This window comes from Rhododendron vialii, chromosome 7a (assembly GCF_030253575.1).
Source record: "Rhododendron vialii isolate Sample 1 chromosome 7a, ASM3025357v1".
In the NCBI taxonomy this organism is placed as follows: Eukaryota; Viridiplantae; Streptophyta; class Magnoliopsida; order Ericales; family Ericaceae; genus Rhododendron; species Rhododendron vialii.
In genome coordinates, this window is record NC_080563.1 from 29686344 (window position 1) to 29707037 (window position 20694).

Consider the following 20694-nt stretch of genomic DNA (forward strand, 5'->3'; position numbering starts at 1 on the left):
TAAACTCATAACAACACGGGAGATTCCTCGGAGCATGATCACTTAAACAACTTCTATATACTAATACTATTATTTAGACACAATTAACTTTTTATATTCGAAGCAATTAATTACCGATCGAAAACTAAACTAAACTAAAGAAATGCACCAGCACTGTTTTTAACTTTGCTTAATTTCCATCTATAAATCTACCTCAATTCCAAGAAAGTCAACACCCGGCCACACCCTCGATCTCCATCAAATATTCAACATCTCATTCCACAACTTGTAAATCTGATATATCGAGAGTCTTAAACATGCGCAGGCCGGATGCACAAGACTCCTCCGACACAGAGCCTCTCGCAGCCGACCACGAATCCCCGGCCACCACACAGCCGGATCGGAAAAGCCTCCTCCACCCTCACAAGGACTACGAGAAAACCACCCCTTTGTCTCTCCTCCTCCAACCGTTCCAATGGCTCCAAATGCTCTCACACCAACTCAACACCAGCTTCGTCGTCGGTATTTTCCTCGTTTATGGCCTCAGCCAGGGCTTTTCGGGATCTTTCTTTAGAGTCGTCACCGATTACTACTGGAAGGACGTTCAAAAGGTACTACTACATAGTATATATTAAGCTGTTGCCTACCGATTAATCGATCTAAAATCTCAAGCTATTATAACGAGAATTAATTTAACGGTTCAAACATGAACCAACTATTGCATATTCTGATACCATATTGCTAATCGCAAATTCGCCTCAAATCTTGAGCTGAGAAACAAGTAACAATTTTTTTCTTTTTGCAACAGGTGCAACCATCGGAAGTACAACTTTATATGGGCCTTTACTATATTCCATGGGTGATGAAGCCCGTGTGGGGCCTCTTGACAGATGTTTTCCCGGTGAGGGGTTACCACCGGCGGCCCTACTTTGTGTTGGCCGGGGTTCTGGGGACTGTGGCAGCCTTGGTTGTGGCGCTAAGCGGTAAGCTGGCGGTGGGGGTGGCGTTGGTTTGCTTGGTGGGTATAACTGCGGCGATGGCGATCGCTGATGTGACGATTGATGCTTGTATTGCTAGGAATAGTATTGAGTTCCGGTCATTGGCGCCGGACATGCAAAGCCTTTGTGGGTTTTGTACTTCTGTTGGTGCTCTTGTTGGGTATTCTACTAGCGGATTGTTTATTCATCATCTTGGAGCTCAGGTCTGCCTCTCTCTCTCTCTCTCTCTCTCTCTCTCTCTCTCTCTCTAAACGCGTTGACAATTGATAGGAAATAGTGATGCTACCATTAATGTGTGGACCCACCATGGGCCTAATCTCAACTCTCCATAAACTATGGTTTTACTTGTAAATACGTAATCGATTCTCAAATTATTCTCCAAAATTTTTAAAATTAAACCCAAATTAGTACTATTATCAAATTACTGTAATTAATAACTCAGCGAACGATCCCTGAAATTAAATGTTGGTAATTAAATGTGGGTGCAGGGAGCATTAGGACTTTTGGCGATCCCACCAGCATCAGTGATAGGGCTGGGTTTAGTGATCTATGAACTCAAAACAAATGCTGTTGTTAGTTCGGACAAGAATATTAAGGTAACAACTTTCCTACGTACGTACTTCTCCTTCCAATTGAAGTTAATTTGCGTTGTTTTTGTGACATTGCTTTATGATAGTTATTATTAAATACAAGAAAAGTAGTTTTGAAGATCCTAAATTAGTCGAGGTGCACGCAAACTGGTCCCAGACATATTAGTTATGAATAAAAATCAAATAACGTGAAACTTGTCCCTACTACTCATGAGTGGATGTATGTAATTTCTAGCGTGTCTATTGTCTAAGGAATAGACAAATTGGAACAAGTCGATTTTTAGTATACTTGATGTTCTCAATGAGCTAAACAAAATGAACAGTTCCGATCATTGAAGTGAGTCTGGAATAAATCATTTCTAGGTTGGATTTGAGAGCACAATTTTAGCCCGAAGAAGGTTATTTTTTTTAGCTCATTTCAATGATCATGAGACTGTTCCGGAAAAAAAAAATGATGAGACTGTTCATATTTTTAAGATGCCAAAAATCCAGTTGATTGCAAATCTTTTGATTCAATTTCGAAACACATTTGTATTGCAAAATTGGATGAAGTAGGTTTTGATCAAGTGATGCAATCTTATTTTTGCTAGATAAATGTGTTTCCAAAATGAATATATCAAATTATATATATCTAATTAACTTGAATTTTGATTTGCTTGATATATACTCTCAATTACGAGTTAAACACAACGAAGGGCCCCAGAGGCGAGTCTGGAAGGAATAATTTCTGGGCTGAAATTGTATTCTCCAATCCATTTGAAGGATGGGCTCCTCCACTAGCTCCCATTTTATTCTTAAATTAGTCAAGGTTTAGTTAGACTTCATTCTTCTATAATCGGATTTTATTTATTTATTTTTGTTCGAGACTCGAGAGGATACTCTGTAGCCGTCTGAGGAGACAAATGAGCTCGCAGATAGAAGTTTAATTTGAATACGCATATAGAAATTAAGTCTCTTTTTTGTCTTTATGATTAACTTTCCAACTAAATTAGAATAAAATTTGTCACTATAAAACTTGAGAGCGTAAGCAATGACGTGACAAACGAACAAATTTATATCACTGCGTGTAAATTGTTTCGAACACCTAAGTTATCATCAAAAAATAAAAATGGAGATATTTGGATGGCCTCTTTTGGAATTAGGTTTTCTCCACAAGGCTAGCTCTAGACTACCACGTCCAAATGTGCTGTTAATTCAACCACCGCTGCCTTTTTTAATAGTTTGCTTATACTATCATATATATATATAGGATCTGAATCCTCTGTGAGGATCATGTGAGAGTTTTCATCCAAATCGTTCATCCCGACAATTAATGTTCCGGATTGAAAACGAACTTTTTTAAAAATTAATGAGTTAGAGAACAGTTAACTTTTTCTTAGAAGAGTTCGTTTTTAATTTGGATCATTGATTGCCTCCTTGGATGGTGCGGATTGTATGAAAATCCTCATAGGGAGGAATCCTCATAGAGGAGGGTAAAAGAACAAAATAGAGTGATGTCTATTGTGCTATGCAAACAAGAAGAAAGTTGTGAAAATATTCATTTCTATTTTAGCTACCAACAAAAACAATAGTATTATATTTTCCAGCTGGCCCTGTAAACCCAAAAATCAACAACCACGTGCTACGTACCTTTTGAGACAGCTCCACTTGATTAAGGTTATAGCTGTTCAAACCCTGTCTGCACATAAAGTTACAGAAACAGAATAGTATTATCAGTGGTGGAGTACTCTTGAGTAATAAAGTATAGGAAATTATTATTATTTTCTACACTTTATAATTGGTTTAACTTTTAAGTTCTCGCCGCATTGCATATATATATAGTTGACAATCTTTTTGAAATGGGGAAGATAAATTTAAAGTTTGTTGGACAAGGTTTCTATCTGATCAGTCTTGGATTCGAAGCAATATTTTTCTAGTTAACAGGGTTTTGCTACATAGTTGAATTTTTAAAAAATTTGTCCATAATTCCACAAGCTAAACAAACAAATAAATTTAATGCAGTTAATTTATGAATACGAAATTAATACATTTAGCCCATCGGCAATAGACATGGATCACAATACCCACACCAATAATTTTTTTCTTTTGCTCGCATTTTTACGAATCTCTTTCAATATTAGCGTGACATTTGCTCAAGATAATGTGTTAGGTGTTCGTTTGTGGATTACCTATATTTACGGGTTTTCATAATGTATTGGTTGAGTGTTCAAATAAAATGTAAACTAATTAAAATTACTACTAGTAAAATTCAAACAAAAAACACCCCGTTCGTTTTGGGGTTTTGGATTTTGGATTCTAATAATTATCTTATTTCTCTTCAATTATTACTTTTATTTTTCTCTCTATCTCTCGCCAATTATTACTTTATTTTCCATCATTACTCTATTTATTTCTACACTCATTATCTATAAATCCAAATCCAAATCCCAAAACAATCGGGGCCAGGCCTTGGTGTACAGCCGCCAGTGGCTTAATCCATTCGGACAGGCGAGTTTGTTCTGCGGGCCAATATCAAAGAGAGCAGAAGTTGATTCCTAAGCCTAGTTGGTTGGGATTGTAATGGGGCAGTTCCTTTGGCGAACGTTCAATCCCCACCCTCCACTCGTCTTTCCTTTAGGATAGGATAGATTAAAATTACATTTTGGGGGGCCTTGTGAAAATTGAGGGCCCTGGACAAGTGTCTTGGTTTTTTTTCCCCACCCTCCACTCGTCTTTCCTCTAGGATAGAATAGATTAAGAAGATTATTGCATTTGGGACCTTTGTGAAAATTGAGGGCCCTGGTCAAGTGTCTCGTTTTTTTTTAGGTTAATAGTTGGGCTGCCTTGATTTCCTATCACCATTCTCATGCTAGCACAAGGCATGGAACTACATTGGACTTATTTATCGGTGGGCATCTCGAAAACACAAATCTAAAGGCACCATATTTTACGGGCTAGAATGTATTGAGAAAACTAAAAAATAGCTATTTGTCATATGAACTTGTATCTGGATAAGATTATATGCAACGTAACTCATCTAATTTCTAAAGGACTAATTCCATCGACTACTAGCGGAGACCCATTTAAAGTCGACATAAAAGTAGTCCATATGATTAGACTTTACAAATAGATAGCGCCTAACATATTTCGAACATGAGACTTAGAGAACTCTCGGGCCTCAACTCCTTTCAGGTTCAGAATAGAGGTTTTGAAAAAGCAACAGGAACATTCACCGTACGTGGGTATTAAATTTTCAACTAAAATAAAAATAGAGAAACATATTTACTCTTCTATTTTGGCGGCTTTCCCAAGCACAAGTTTGAACTTTGAGGTTGTCGTAGTGGAGCTTATGCAAGAAATTTTCGGGTGTATTTTCGTTAAACTAAATGGACTAAAATACCATTCTCCTCGTATATATTGACTAAAATACTCTCATTTAGCGGAAACAATTTGACTATAACCACTAGCTTGCGGTCCATTTAGTTTAGCGGAATCGCACCCGGACCTTCATGGGTCGATCTGTTTTCAATAAAATATTGACGTATACCTAGGGTGCAATTTTCTTGGTTTTGTCTTGTGTAGGTGCAGGCAGTGCAGAAACTTGGGGGAGCAATAAAGGGGATGTACCAAACCATCCAAATCCCGCAGGTGTGGAAGCCATCACTCTACATGTACTTGTCGTTGGCACTCAGTATAAGCACTCATGAAGGACAGTTCTATTGGTACACTAATCCTAAATTAGCTGATGGTCCCGCATTCTCCCAGGTAATCTGTCTCTCGGCTCTCTTTCTTTATATAATCCTTCAAAAAAACACCAAATATTAAACCATGTCCTTTCCGAGAAAAAGTGTCCAAGTTTCTGACAAAATATAATACAAAGTTGTAAAAAATTTTGTGGATTTTTTCGCACAATTCAAAAGAAATTATTTTTAGGAAATTGATATTCGCGCTCTATTATTTACTGATGGCGCTCCATTTTGTTCATAAAGTTATTAGTAACTTCACGTTAAAAGTGGACACTAAAAAGTGGAGCGCGAATATCAATTTCCTTATTTTTAAAAGTTGGACAAATTATTTTCAACAATATGGTATTTTGTAGTTGACTGTTGACTCAAATCTCTAAAAAGGACCAACAATAAGAGACGGAAGGAATACAAGTTAGATCAAATACAACCCAAACAACTTGTCGCAATTTAAAACATCACGGACACTTCTTGACACTTGAAATTCGTAGATATGATGAATTTCTGTCGATTTCAAACAAAGCAGTGTTGATTATTGGCTTGGTTTGCTAATTGAGGATGAAATTATGATAAATTGCTGTTGGGTGTGAACTTACTGACAGTTTAATAACTTCAAGAAGGAAGTGGATTCTCTCCGGTCCAAGTTTTGGACTGGACTGGAGCGGATAGTCAAAATCTTCAATCAATCGTTCGGATTTGTTCAAAGTTTTAGAATTTGTGAGTAAATCTGAACCATTAATTTTTTCAATGTACAGCCCAGATTAGGACTGTTTCCTCCGGTCCAAATTTTGGACCGGGGTGGATCTGAACCCAAGAAACTTATAATTTTGTCTACATCGATTATATATTCTTCTCTTTAATGCAGGAATTCGTTGGAATGATCTATGCAATAGGTGCATTGGCTTCTATAGTTGGAGTGCTAATCTACCACAAACTTCTAAAAGACTACCCATTCAGAAAGCTACTTTTCTTTGCCCAGCTCCTCTTTGGCCTCACCGGAATGCTCGATCTCATTTTCATTTTACGGTTGAACAAAAGAGTGGGAGTTCCAGATTCCTTCTTTGTTATCACGGAGGAATGCATTTCCAGAATCGTGACCAGAATCCGATGGATTCCCATGATTGTGTTGAGCACACGGCTTTGTCCTCTGGGAATCGAGGGCACATTTTTCGCGCTTTTAATGTGCATAGACAGTTTTGGTTCACTCACCAACAAGTGGGGCGGAGGAATGGTTCTTCACATATTCCATGTCACAAGAACTGATTTCAGCAACCTATGGCTGGTGGTGCTCATAAGAAACATTTTGAGACTTGCAACTCTGTCTTTCATTTTCCTTATCCCCAATGTTGATCCATCAGAAACCATAATCCCTGCTGATCTTTTGGGGAACACAATAAAATCCGGTGAGGATGAGGATGCTGATAACTTGCAACTTGTTCCCTTCAATGAGGAAGATGAAGTTTAGTTCAATTGGTTGTATAAATACATATATTGTAACGAAGTTTCGTTACAAATTTTCATTTATTTGTTTTTTTTTTGCCACGTAAATGGTCATTTATACTGGTTCATTTTATCTTGGGAAGTATGGATAAGTGTTTGGGAAGGCCTATGGTACTGTTGGTACACACCCCTTAACAGAACCCAATACCCAAATTCAAGTATATATGATCAACAGAAATGAGAAAAAATTATTCGTATTGGTGAAAAGATGAATAAACATGATTTTAAAAGTTACCATATCTGAAAGCCGGCAACTCTAAAGTCGAACAGGATTTCATCCAGACAGAATCATAGAACGCTATGTTATTGTTAGATATTTTTGTGGATGAAATTATTTATCAGCTTACTGTATTTTCACTCCTCCTAATTTTGTAGCAGGTTTTTCCGCAGCTATGATTCGAAACATTGCAGAACATATATAAATATTCCAATAGACACTACTACCTCATCTTTTGTCCTTGAACATGGCGGGATTCCATTCTTTTTTGGGTTCTTCGAAACGAAACGAGGCGCTCCTTTCGCAATCTCTCAATTGAGTATTTCATGCTCACCATATTCTTGACAAACATTTGGTTTTCGAGGCCAATAGAAGAGCTTTCTTTTGGCCCCAACTTATGCCGGCCGTTGCTCTGCCTTTTTTCTCTTTTTTTTGTCCTTGTTTCTTGGACATAGGCCTTCCCAAACACTTATTTGTAGGCCTATACACATATTTGTAGTGGTAAGAGAATTTTGGCACTCAGACGTTTATCCATTTGCACTCCTTTTTTGATCCATGACGTGAAGTTACAAAAATACTATTCTCTCTTTAAACTTCGTTCTGGTACCTTAACAACCCTCACAATTAATCACAATAAACTAACGAAGAGACGAGCCATTTGATGTTTGAAATTTGCATTGAAGTCCCAAAAACACTACACCTATGTCTAATGCCAATATAACTATGCCTAATATTGCCACTCTGAAAACAAAAGAGAAATCCAAGAATATGAAGAATGTCAATTTGAAGCATGGTAGTACAGAAGTAATTAAGAAAGGATCAAAGAAGTTCAAAATTATTCGAAACTGCAGATTTGGGATATATCAATCTCCTCGGGTGATGTCCATTATTCACAATCAAAACAGGATCATCGTGAAGGATGCAGAAGGAGCCTATGAAGTTGGAAAGTAAATGGATGTGGTTTTTGATTGGGAAGAGGATGACATTATTAGTCATTTTTCCAAATTCACAAATAGAGATTCTTGTGGGAAATCCGTACGTATTGTCTCAATCTTGACAGGGCAGTTCTTAGTGGGGTGGTGATTGTACTGTTTATCGGTAGGGAGTATTAGGAAATCAATCAAGAGGGTGATAATAGAAGAAAGGTCAATTTTTAATGCTTGGGTTTTGAGAGTTGCAGTCTGGACTTTTGGCGAAAACTGAAGGTTTTTCCTGGCAGTTTGGCTTGTATATGGAATAACTAAATTTTTTTAAGGTCAAGGATTTGGAATTTCTAGGTCTGTGGTGACGTGGTGTCTATGGGGCCGGGTTACCAAAGCAATTAGGATCGAGTACTATTGGGTTGAGAAATGAATTGAATCTGTCGCAGCAGAGCACATATGGTAGCTAGTATATATGCACGCCAGCGTTCAATGCGTTCCTAGCTAGAAATCATGGAAGTAATCTTACGCTATGGCTTTCAAGTGCAGCGAGCTAGCTAGGCATTTGAGTTTTGCAAATTCAGCATTGGATGCCTATTTATCAATTTTGCCAGATGCGCTAGAGGGGTACGTTCGTATATCCATAAACATAGAATAGGTGGAAGCTAGCAAAAGAAAACTGGTATGTAGGTGTGAAGAATTGGGTGTGACCGCATGTATCTATCCCGATCTCGCTGGCTGGATCTCGCTGGCTGGTCCATAAGTACTCTACTAGTGACAAGTCTGATTTGGTGTGGGTGCCCAGTTGGATGCTTATGTTGGGCTTCTCGTGAGTTTCCAGTAGTACTCAAATATGTGCACTAAATGGATGGTCAAGCGTATATATGCTAGCAGCGATTTTTGAAGCTGTCGTCGTATCTGTATTTTTTTGTTGCATTTTAGATTGGTAGTTTGTATTTTGGTTTCTTCTTCTGGTCGGTTGGGATTTAGAGTATGTGGCCGGCAACCTACTTCTTGTTATTTTTACTGATCAGGTTTTCAACATTCCTTTTTTCTTAATTACAAAATTAAGTAGACTAGGAATGCAAAAACTCATGTGGAGATATCATCGAAGACAATGAAGATGCATGAGAAATAGGTAACGTAACAATTGAATTGGAGCACCTCTTAACAAACGGTGTAGAACTCAACAATGTAGCATGACAACATATTGCAATAAAACACCAAAATACCCCGGCCAACAAAGAGATTACGTCAACGAAAAGGAATTAAAGTATATCAATGAAATGTGCAACTGCGCGTATAATATGATGATCAAGTCTTGACGACAAGAATAAAATAGATAGCCGAAGTAGCTAGTGCCGTAGAAATACATTCCCGTGTTTCAGCAATTCCATACAGAGGAAAGAGAGAAGATCAGGGAGTTCTCTTCATTTATTTGTTCGTAATCTTTTGGCAATTTCTCAGGCGAGAATATTGTTACTTTTGGTTTTTTGAATGCTGAAGACACCAACGTCTATCGATATCCACATCGATATATCCATCCTTCAAGAGTCATCGATCTTCTGTTTACTTTGATGCGAGAGAATTAGTATAAATTGCACCGCGCTACCAAGTATGGACTTATCTTCCCCATTATACATGTATTTTAGTCTAATACATTGGCGGCAACACAATCATGCATGCCTTGAGATTTGCGAGTTTTGTGATCCTTTTCATATCGTGCAACTGTCGGTTCAAAAGGATATGGATATTTGGTGGCAGGATCGATCCCTAGCTAGCCTGCAATTAAGGCCCAGGAACAGGAGGTAGTGGCTCAACGACGGGAGGGAGTACTCTTCGACTTCGACGATGAGGTTGAAGACGATTATTGGTGATTCTGCGAAAGAGACCAACTGCAGCGAGGACGAGTACAAGACCCACTGTACAACATTCAAAGATTGTACTGACCCCCCAGAACCCTGTCGATATAATAGTTTGTTGTTTATTAGGTAGAAGATGAGTACTCAATACATCACAAGAGCATTTTCAAAGGCATGCCCTAACAGTTGTTGCAAAAAAAAAAAGAAGGTAAATTGTAGAAACAGGAAATAAAGAAAGAGAAAAACTCTAGTTTAGCTCCAAGGGAATGATATAATTTACTAGTGGAAAAACTTGGTGCTAGATGCAGTCTAGTCTAGAGGAAGGATCCGGGATCCGGCCAAGTCAAATTTTACGAAGAGAGAGTTCGCCAAGAATAAATAAATTAGGTTTCTTCACGAGTTCATGGTCTAAATACAATTTTAGGGAGTTCGATCGTAGTCATAAAGTACGAAAATGCTTTCATATATCGAATACGAATCGGATGCATGATTTAACTTACACATATATCGAAAATGCTTTGATAGATTCTTATTTTCGTGTATCTCATAATTCGGAAATCATAATTTATGAGCCAGAATCTATAATCCACCAACTAAATTCTTTCGCAAATTAATACTCCCTCACTATACCCAATGAGATTTTTGGTTTAGGTTAATACTTTCTTATCCAAAACAAAAACAAAAAGCATGAAAATGAAGATATACCCAATGCCAAACAGAATTTTACAGCTTCCAAAAGAAAAATGAAGTTATAAGTCTAATAGCAATTAAATTTATTCTGTATAAGTTTATATATATATAGTACAAAATACCTCCAGGAAGAAATCCAAAGCCATAGTAGTTGTAGGAAAGTGACAAAGCTAACTGCAAAAAGTAGAGAAACAAAGTTAATTAAGAGCATCTCTAATGGTATGAACTAATTGATTTGATTAGAGAAACAAAGTTAATTATATTGTATCTACATTTAATAAACCTGAGAGCAAAGCCAAGTGGATATAAGATAACAATCAAATTAAATGGTTTGCCTTCTAAGAGGTCACAAGGTAGAATCTCATGGTGGCCGAACACTCCAAATCTTGGGCCGGCCGGCAACTAGAGGTTTGTTTGGTTGAGATGCGTAAAGCTGACCTAGATACCCCAATTATCAAACTAAAATGATGGTCAGTGTAGGAGGACCCTTTTTTTTTTTATCGGCAAAAGAAATATATTGGGAACTCGATAAAGGGCATGTACATTAAGGAGAGGAAGATCATAAGCATCATATATGCACTAGAGAATTAGCATCCTAACAAAATTAGAATCCCATCCTAGCTAGCTAGCCATCATGCATGCATGTCCTCAATGATGGAATTAACAAGAAGAGTTGGAGGACTACTTACAGCAACGATGCGGGCAATGGCAAAGTTGAGTATAAGTTTATCAGGATCCAAGAGTCCTCTAGAATATCTCTTCAACATCAGGAACATAATAACTCCAATCACAATTAGCACCACCAAAATCGCAGGTAACAGATAGGGAAGGAGTCTCTTCAAGTACATTGGTGCCAGACGCGATAGCAGCCGCATTTTCTGTAGAAAATTAGTATAAGGCAGAAAGTTCATGTCAGTTATTAGAGAGGTCATATTTAAATGGCAACACGCATGCATAGTTGCAATGCTAAATAGTAGTAGTAGTAATATTTTGCCTACTCTATCTGGTTCGTTGTTCGACGAGTAAATGAACACTTTGCCCGAAAGCCTCTATCTGGTTATGAGAGGTATATATGCACCCATTGAATGCACCTTAAATAGTAGTAATATTTTGCATAAAAATTCAGCACTATTAATATGTATGCATTAATATAATTAATGGATTTGTGTTGCAATGGGAAATCAGATAAAAATAAATAAAACTAGGTAATACTCAAAAATAAATTCTGGAATTATATTTTTATATTGCTTATATCATATCTACACACACAGTCATACATGGGTAAAAAAAAAAAAAAAAAACTTACCAAGATGAGGCTGTGGACTCCACCTCCAGAAAGACGATTATAGGCCTGAATTATAAACAAGGCCTCAACAACTTCATTCTCAGTACGAAGGGATAGAGATGGATCAGGCGTCATTATTTTGATGGGTTGATTGCACAATGGGCATTTGCAACGTAGAAAAAGGCTTTTATAGAGCCAGAACGTAATAATACAATTCGCTGCACAGAAAAATAATACACTGTTTTGATTTTTATTTTTTAAAGCCAACAAGCTAGTACTATTAATATTTGCAATGAAATTGGGAAAATTGAATAATGAATGGTTTGTGAAAATTTACGAGAATTTTTTTAACCTAATGGCGCCTTTTCTTTACTTTCTCCATTGATATGGAAATGTAGAACGCAAGAAAGTTGTTACATCTCTAAGAAGAGAGGAAACGCGTTTTCTGTCTTTCTGTTTTCTCATTTCCATGCTTATTTTTTGGATACATGTAAGTAACCTTAATTGTTCAGAAAGGTATTTATAAATTATTTTTTTAACAGTTTTCTTTGTGAAACTACCAATTAAAAGATGTTATCAAAATTTCTGAAATTTCATTTTTTTTTGTTAAGTTGCATTTGCAAGCATGGAAAATGAAAGTGGAAAAACCAAAACAGTTTTTTTTTTTTTTTTTAATACAAAATTTGTTGTGTATTTTTCCCGTCTCCCACATTTTCCTTGAACCAAGTTCCGGGTTAGCTAGGGCTTCAAATTGGTCCCACATCAACCAAAGAAAATTGAAAATCAAACAAGTAGATTCACATAACAGAAACTCACCGCAATACCAATGTCCACAATTCGTCTTGCATGGAATGTTGTAGTTTTCAAAGCAAATGGGGCAGATATCATCATTAGGAGGTGCATCGTTCTCCATCTCGGCACCAGGAGAGGTTTTTTTTTCTTTCTCTCTCTCACTCGGACGGATATCTTTCTTTCTCTCACAATGATTTTCCCTTTCCTCGCCCTTTTTCTTACTCCCTCTAACCTCATTGTCCGCAAGGGCCTCCATTTCCGTTTCTCTCTCTCTAATAAAATCAAGAGGGCTGTTTTTCTCTGTCTCAACGTTAGGAAGGGCTTCTATTTCCCTCTCCTCGCCTTTTGTCTCGCTCTCTCTTATAACCTCAACATTAGCATGGGCCTCCGTTTTTGTGGTTCTCTCACCAAGGAAACCAGGAGGGGTTTCTTTTTCCTTGTCTTTGCTCTTTCTCTCTTGCTGCCTAACCTCAACGTTCTCCATTTCTGTGTTTCCGTCTCTGAGGAGTAAATCAGAGAGGATTTCTTTCTCTCTCTCAGCATCAAAAGGAATAGGAATTTCTTTCTCCTTCTCACAAGGACTTTCTCTCTCTTTATTTTTTTTCTTTCCCTGTTTAACCTCATTTGTAGCAGAACCCTCCATTGCTACGTTTGTCTCTTTTCCAATTCTCTCTTTCTGGATTACCGAGCACCTTCATTCCCTCCTTCATCTCTTTATATACACAACCAAGGTTTTGAAAGTCATCGTCGGTCCTCCCTCCAACCAGAAACTCAAGCTTCCCCATTTGGTTGTTCTTTATCAAAATAGTATTAGGGCTTTGACTCTTGTTTCAATTGGATTCAATCTTGACCTTGCCAGGTATTTCTATCTATATATGTATATGCATAGATAATATCCATAAAAAAATTTGTGGTGCCATCTCTCTCTCTCTCTCTCTCTCTCTCTCTCTCTCTCTCTATATATATATATATATATATATATAGTTTCCTTCTTCTATGGACCACTTTATTTTAATAAAATAAGGATATTTCTTTTCCGATCCAATTTTGATGATCCAAGCCGCTCAATGTGTTCAGAACGTGATTTTAAGGGTATTCATTAAAAATCAGCAAAAAAAAAAACTGGGAAGGGCTTCATCCAAACAGTTTTTGTTATTTTTTATCAAACGGTTCAAATAAAAACTGCTCAAATCAAAGCCATTCCTGGTCATTTTTTTTGCCGATTTCTCGCGAGTACCATTAAAATCACGTTCTGAACACATTGAGCGGCTCGGATCATCGAAATTCGATCGAAAAATGGAAAAAATAGGAAGGTCCTTATTTTGACCTCCTCATTTGAAAATAACTGTATATATATATATATATATATATATATATATATATATATATATATATATATATAAACACACATGTTTGTGTGTGTGTACATGTGTGTGCCCGTGCAAGTGCTTGACAAATTCACCTCGGAGATATTGATAAGGTCTTGCTCTAAACGTTGGTCGTCATCTGAGTTCATTTACCTTATAATCACAGAAAAATACTTTATATTTTTTTAACAAAACCAATAGATCTCAACTAGTTCTTATACCGTTATACGCAAGGTTTGCAAAATCAGTTGATAAAGAAATAAAAATCATCCATGATGTTTTGAGAAGTTCGAATTACTGGAAAAAAAAAATACAGGATAGAGGGAGCATGAATAAAGTTAGTAATTCCGGCTGTACCAAACATTTTTTTTTAATATGTATATATTCCTATCAGTTATAATATAAAGAAAATCAAATAAAATCGAAATTTGATACACTACCACAATAAACGATAATGATCATAGTTATTAACCGTGATTATATATTTTTAATCACAGTTTTAAAACCGTGATCTTTCGTGTGTGATTAAAAGTTCAAAATGATCACACTTGTTAAGTGTGATCGTATGTCATTAATCACAGTCGTAAAACGTGATCTTTATAGGTGAAATCATAAGTCTTCTACATTTAGATCATGGTTATAAATCATGATTGAAAGTTCAAAATAATCACACCATAAACGTGATTGTATGTTTTTTTTTTTGCTCGGCAAACGAAACTTTTATAAAAAACTCGAAAGGATACATCGAGGAGGCTCGAGCAAGGTAAGATGACACTTACTCGAGCAACATAGAAGAAAAAAGAAAAGCTAATCAGAACCTTCCAACAAAAAATTGGAAGACAAACACTTCAAAATAATCAGACTAATTTACAGCTTCAACAACTTGACTCCATCCAAAAAAATCCTAAAATCCTCCACCGAATACATCTTGATGTCGAATTTCGCCTTTATCCACATTGCAACTCTAGTTTTGATCAAATCGCCCACTTCTCCAAAACTTGTTGTCGCATTGTTGAAAACATAAGCATTTCTTACCAACCATAAGGACCACACTGTTGCGTAAAAGGTAGCTTCCCACAAGTGTTTCTCCCATCTCCTGAATCTACTATCGCCCCACCAAATGAACTGGTCCTCCAAAGATGCAGGGCATACCCAACTTATATGCCACCAATCCAATATCCTCGACCAAACATCCCAAGAAAAATGGCAATGCATGAATAGATGTTAAGGTGTTTCCAAGTGCAGTGAACAAAACGGGCAGAGGACAAATTGTCCCTCAATAATCATATTTCTTTCCAAGAGCACGAATCTAGTAGCCACCTTGGATTGAATAGCTATCCACACAAAAATTTCCACCTTTGGGGGGCAGAGATTCTTCCATAGAGCTTCCATCACCGGACTTCTTGAGAGGCCTCCGTTTTCCCACTGGATATACACTGATTTTACCGAGAAACGTAGATCAAAGGACCATTTCCAAATGACCATTTCCAAATCGCAGAATCTGGTCTGGCCGAATCCAAAGATACAAGTTGCAACCTCTGTTGTAATTCCTCCACTTGACCGATTTCCCACTCACGTAAGTCTGCTAAAATTTAGATTCCACCTGCCCCCCTCAGTTCTACCCCTCATCGCATTGACCACTGCTTCTTTTTTAGAAGATATTAAGTACAACTGATGGTAATCCTCTCTAAGAGTTGTATCCCCTAGCCAAACATGATTCTAGAATGAAATCTCCAAACCGAAGTGGATCTGTAAGCTAAACCCTTCTTGGATGATTGTGCCAATACATGAAGATACATCCCCTAGTGATTGTATGTTTTTGCTGCTTTGTTTTGGTTGTGGTTTGCCAGGTTTGGTGTTTCCTAGTTGGGTTTTGCTTTGAGTCTTAGGTGTTAGATGTCTATTTGGGAGTGGTACCTTTGATGGTTTCTTGCCAACCTTGGGCTGTTATTCTCTCCCCTTGGGTCCGGATTGGCTTATAATTGCTAGAGTTGTTGTTTCCCTTTGTGGGTTTTCTCGTCTCTAGCTTGAAGCTATCTTGGATTCTTTTAATTTTTGTAATCTGTTTCCAAAGATTAACAAATTTTTCACCTTTCAAAATAAATAAAAAAATCTAAGATGAAAAACATTGCATCTGATCTTTTCTTTCCATCTACTAAGCTAGCCAACAACTTCTGTTACATTAGAAAAACAAAAATATTTATACTTACTTCCTAAAGTGAGAACCCTTTTTTTTTCCTTAAAATTTTTTGAAATGCAATTAACATGATATTAAAATATATAAAAAATACATATATAAACATTGTTTAAAAAATTTTAAAAATATGACAACATATCTTTTGCCAATCAAAATTAGTTGTTGGTCACCAAATGATTTTCTTGGGAAGAAAAATTTAATTTTAGCCAGTAAATTTATTAGATAATAGTGTTTTTTATTGTAGTGTATGCTTTGTATTTTTATGAAAATTATCACAACCTACAGATTGTAACATTATGGACAAACTTTAGATTTTTTTTTTTATAAACTAACCATTTCACATGGATTTTGTGTTTATATTGAATTTCAATTTCAATTTCAATGGTGGCTTCCCAATTGGATTTTAATCCTTTTCAGGCAAGGCTAAACCATAATAATATAATTGATTTTTTACCGAATGTGTCAAACACTTGGAAGATATCCGAAATAACTTAGTTTCTAGCATACACAAGAACAATTTCTATCATCTAAACACAGAATTCAATATCTAAAAGTTAGGTTTCAACTTAATTAACCCTCGATTTCCGACAAGTGTAATTTGTGTACTATTATTCAAATAGCACACCCAACCAAATGGGGACACACGTAAGTTTCCCCAAGAAACTTAAAGAGAAAATTTCAAAATGGCACCTGAACTTTGCACCAAATGTCACAGAGACACCTGAACTTAAATTTATTTCAATTAGACACCTGTACTAACAAAATCCCCAAATTTAGACACCTGAACTTAAAATTTTTTCAATTAAACATATGTACTAACAAAATCCCCAAATTTAAACCTCCGCCGATATATTTCGTCCCAAAAATTGCTGACATGGCATCTCCAACCTGTTTAAGTTGCCCCATTGCACTGTTTTCAACAGGGGGCGATGAAGTTTGCCTATGGGTTTCGCTTGGGTGCATCGTTCCTTGTTAGAAACATGTGCAATGGGGCAACTTAAACGGGTTGGAGATGCCATGTCAGTAATTTTTGGGACGAAATATAACGGCAGGGGTCTAACTTTGAGGATTTTGTTAGTATAGGTGTTTAATTGAAATAAACTTAAGTTCAGGTGTCTAAATTTAGGAATTTTGTTAGTACAGGTGTTTAATTGAAATAAATTTAAGTTCAGATGTCTCTGTGACATTTGGTGCAAAGTTCAGGTGCCATTTTGAAAATTTCCCAAACTTAAAAGGTGAGTAAAACAATAGACCCGTGAAAAGAGAGAGTAAAGCAATTGACATATAAGTTCATCACAGTTTTATATCTCTCTTAGACTAGCTGTTAACAAAAATTAGAAACTTCAAAGTATCTAATATTTTTTTTTGCTAAGCTCAAAGTATCTAAAATTTAGGCTTCAATCTTTTATCTCGCCGCAAGGTTCAATCTTTATCACGCCGTAAGAGTGAGGTCATTTTTAGGCTTAGTCTTTTATCTTGCCGCAAGAGTCAATCTCTTGAAATGCCGTCGTTTTGTGCCACATAACCTTTCAATTACTTTTCAAAGCGCGCCTAAATGAGAAGTAGCTTGCCCGCGCAAAAATTCAGATGCTTCCATTTTTTATCATTGTCTTTTATCTCGGTTCAAGAGTGAGATCTTTTATCTCCGCTCAAGAACGAGATCTTTTATCTCACTATTTTTCGTGCTAAAGTCTTTTGTCACATCGCAAGAGTGGGGTTTTTTTTTTCTCACCGCACGAGCGAGGTCTTTTGCCTTGCTCTATTCCGCGGTAAAGTCTTCTATCTTATCGCACGAGCGAGGTCTTTTGTCTTGCTCTATTCCGCGCTAAAGTCTTCTATCACATTGTAAGAGTGAGCTCTTTTTTCTTTTATCTCGTCGTAAGAATGAGATCTTTTATCTCTCTCTTTTCCATGGCTAAAACCAAGATAAAAAATATTAAGCACTATTTTTTATCTCAGCTTTGGACTTAAATTGAGATAGAAAATATTAAGCACCACTTTTTATCACGCTTTCACTAAGACCGTGGTCTTTGTGAACCTCCTTAGTGTGCCTTTTATTTATTATTGTAGTAGTGATATCTATGTTGGATCACATTGGCGAAGTTTTTGGTTTCATTTGGTTCCTTGCGTATTGGTTTCTTGATACTTATTTATATGGGCTCCTTGTTTATAAGGACATACTATAGGGTTTAACAGGCAATTAGTCCATCTAAAGAATTTATAGCGGCTCCAGTCCTTTTTATCACACGCGTTCTAAAATTACCCATATTACACGCGTTTTCAAAAACATTTCAGAGACAAAAAAACCTAATCGCGGTCTTTCTCGTCGATCCTTTCACGGTCGTCATCGTCGATCTTTTCATCGTCGCTGCCATCATCGTTATTGTAGGCGTTCCTTTCACCATCGCTGTCATCATCTTCGCTGGTTTTCGACCATTTCAACAGGTAATTTAACTTTTGTATTCGTTGCTATCGTCATCGTGAACAGCGTCATTCCGATCGTCGTCACTTTCCTAGGGTTTTAGCGTCATTTACTGGTTTTGTCACTTTCTTTATGTTAGGGCTCATCAATATGTTAAATATTGTGTAATGGAGTATTTGCATGTGTTTACATTGTGATATTCGTATCTCCTACTTTATCCCTTGTTGTAAAATACAACCAGAAAAAGTTTTCGATGAAATAACATTATCTCTTTATTAAGTTTGTGAGATACCAACACTATTTATCTGAGATACTGTTATCTCTTGCTCATTTTTGCCAATACACTATATTTCTGGCAGATAGAGTTATTTGTGATATTAATATCTCCTACTTTATTCCTTGTTGTAAAATACAACCAGAAAACGTTTTCGATGAGATATATAACATAATCTCTTTATTAAGTTTATGAGATACCAACACTATTTATCTGACATACTGTTATCTCTTGCTCATTTTTGCCAATACACTATATTTCTGGCAGATAGAGTTATTTGTGATATTAATATCTCCTACTTTATCCCTTGTTGTAAAATACAACCAGAAAATATTTTCGATGAGATAACATTATCTCTTTATTAAGTTTGTGAGATACCAACACTATTTATCTGAGATACTATTATCTCTTGCTCATTTTTGTCAATACACTATATTTCTGGCAGATAGAGTTATTTGTGATATTAATATCTCCTACTTTATCCCTTGTTGTAAAATACAACCAGAAAACGTTTTCGATGAGATAACATAATCTCTTTATTAAGTTTATGAGATACCAACACTATTTATCTGAAATACTGTTATCTCTTGCTCATTTTTGCTAAGATACTGTTTTCTCATCTGTTTTAACAGGAAAAAGATTCAAAATGATACAAAACCCTGAAAACCCTCCTGAAAATTCTGAAAAACCTAGAACATATAAAAGATTCAAAATGATAGCCCGGAAGAAGACTACAAAGAAACCACAACATCAAGAAGAAAAAAGCATAAAAACAAGGAGTCAAACAACAAAGAAAAGGAAAGAGGAAGAGACAGAACCACAAATTGAAGAGGAAGAGAGAGAAGATAAACTCAAGAGCAAAACAAAAAGACAAAAAAGACAAGAAAAAAAGGAGGAACCAGACATAGAAGAGGTGAAGGAAGAAGAGGTTAAACCAAAACGTTTGCAATACAGGTAACTACTTGGCGTGCCATTCTATACAATAACCTGAAGGTGTTATTTTTTTGAGATACTATTATCTCTTGCCTCATTTTTGCTGATATGCTGCTATTGTCTTGTAACTTTTATTGTAGGTCGAATCTTTACAGCATTGTAAGCCTTCTACATGATGTAAAGTTCAATGAAGTACAATCCGAACAAATTCAGAAATCACCTTTTGCGAACATGTTGTTTGCAATTACTCAAGGCAGTATTGATGAGCAAATGGTGAAGAAATCTGATCCTGTCCTTATCAAGTTGATAGAGACATATAAGAGAGGTCAAGCAAAGTTTTCCCTAGCAGGAAAAGATATTCCTCTGACTGATCATGACATTGGTGTCATTTTTGGAATAACATCTGGACCGGTGAAGATCCACATCGCAACCCACGGGCGAAGGCCAGACACAGAATTTGCCAATCGAGTCTTTGCTGGGGCAAGCACCATGCACTTTCCAACAATGAGGGTGACAATTGAAAATATTTTGAAACCTCCCGTCAAGAAAAAGCAGAAGAAGAAGCAAAAGCAAGTATCAGAGATAGAAGCTGCAAAAGATTTGGCACGTCTTCTGACATTGTACACCATTGGAACACTGTTTTTCCCAACAACAGGTCCAAACCTGAATTGGTCCTACCTGAAGCTTGTTGAGGATTTGGAAAATAGTGCAAATTACAATTGGTCAATGTTCATCACCAATAATCTTGTTAACGAACTCAACTCCAAGAATCCGGCGATTGTTGGTGGTTGCACCACTGCACTCCTGGTAAAAATCTTCTACCCTTTCTTGTAGTAAAATATCAACAACATCTGACACATATTTTCATTGAAAACAGTACTGGCTCTGTGAACATACCCACATTATGAAACCAGCTCAACAAACTTTTTCAAGATTTATGAAATGA

General features: G+C 36.5%; 3 protein-coding genes across 3 annotated transcripts; 2 read left to right on the top strand and 1 right to left on the bottom strand.

The window, feature by feature from the left end:
* The first annotated feature begins 237 nt into the window (after positions 1-237).
* Positions 238-6892, top strand: LOC131332194 (probable folate-biopterin transporter 6). Its single transcript, XM_058366271.1, has 5 exons — positions 238-590; positions 788-1180; positions 1466-1573; positions 5129-5311; positions 6155-6892. Exons 1-5 carry the CDS (start codon positions 297-299, stop codon positions 6752-6754), a joined length of 1578 nt encoding a protein of 525 aa, XP_058222254.1. The 5' UTR covers positions 238-296; the 3' UTR covers positions 6755-6892.
* Positions 6893-9492: 2600 nt separating this feature from the next.
* LOC131332195 (uncharacterized) lies at positions 9493-13397 on the bottom strand. The gene is made up of 5 exons (XM_058366273.1): positions 12580-13397; positions 11785-11981; positions 11168-11356; positions 10601-10652; positions 9493-9887 (listed from the first exon to the last, which is right to left on the bottom strand). The coding sequence occupies exons 1-5, from the start codon at positions 13196-13198 to the stop codon at positions 9715-9717; spliced, it is 1230 nt and encodes a 409-aa protein (XP_058222256.1). The 5' UTR covers positions 13199-13397; the 3' UTR covers positions 9493-9714.
* Positions 13398-19979: 6582 nt separating this feature from the next.
* On the top strand, positions 19980-20694 carry LOC131332872 (uncharacterized). The gene is made up of 2 exons (XM_058367181.1): positions 19980-20555; positions 20626-20694. Exons 1-2 carry the CDS (start codon positions 19980-19982, stop codon positions 20692-20694), a joined length of 645 nt encoding a protein of 214 aa, XP_058223164.1.

Excerpts from the sequence above, each read along its gene's own strand:
- LOC131332194 (XM_058366271.1), top strand. The coding sequence starts at position 297 with ATGCGCAGGCCGGATGCACAAGACTCCTCCGACACAGAGCCTCTCGCA. Across the intron at positions 591-787 it reads ACTGGAAGGACGTTCAAAAG|GTGCAACCATCGGAAGTACA; the intron begins GTACTACTACAT and ends TTTTTGCAACAG. Across the intron at positions 5,312-6,154 it reads ATGGTCCCGCATTCTCCCAG|GAATTCGTTGGAATGATCTA; the intron begins GTAATCTGTCTC and ends TCTTTAATGCAG.
- LOC131332195 (XM_058366273.1), bottom strand. The coding sequence starts at position 13,198 with ATGGAGGGTTCTGCTACAAATGAGGTTAAACAGGGAAAGAAAAAAAAT. Across the intron at positions 11,357-11,784 it reads GAGTCCACAGCCTCATCTTG|AAAATGCGGCTGCTATCGCG; the intron begins GTAAGTTTTTTT and ends AATTTTCTACAG. Across the intron at positions 9,888-10,600 it reads CTTTGGATTTCTTCCTGGAG|GGTTCTGGGGGGTCAGTACA; the intron begins GTATTTTGTACT and ends TTATATCGACAG.
- LOC131332872 (XM_058367181.1), top strand. The coding sequence starts at position 19,980 with ATGTTGTTTGCAATTACTCAAGGCAGTATTGATGAGCAAATGGTGAAG. Across the intron at positions 20,556-20,625 it reads GTTGCACCACTGCACTCCTG|TACTGGCTCTGTGAACATAC; the intron begins GTAAAAATCTTC and ends CATTGAAAACAG.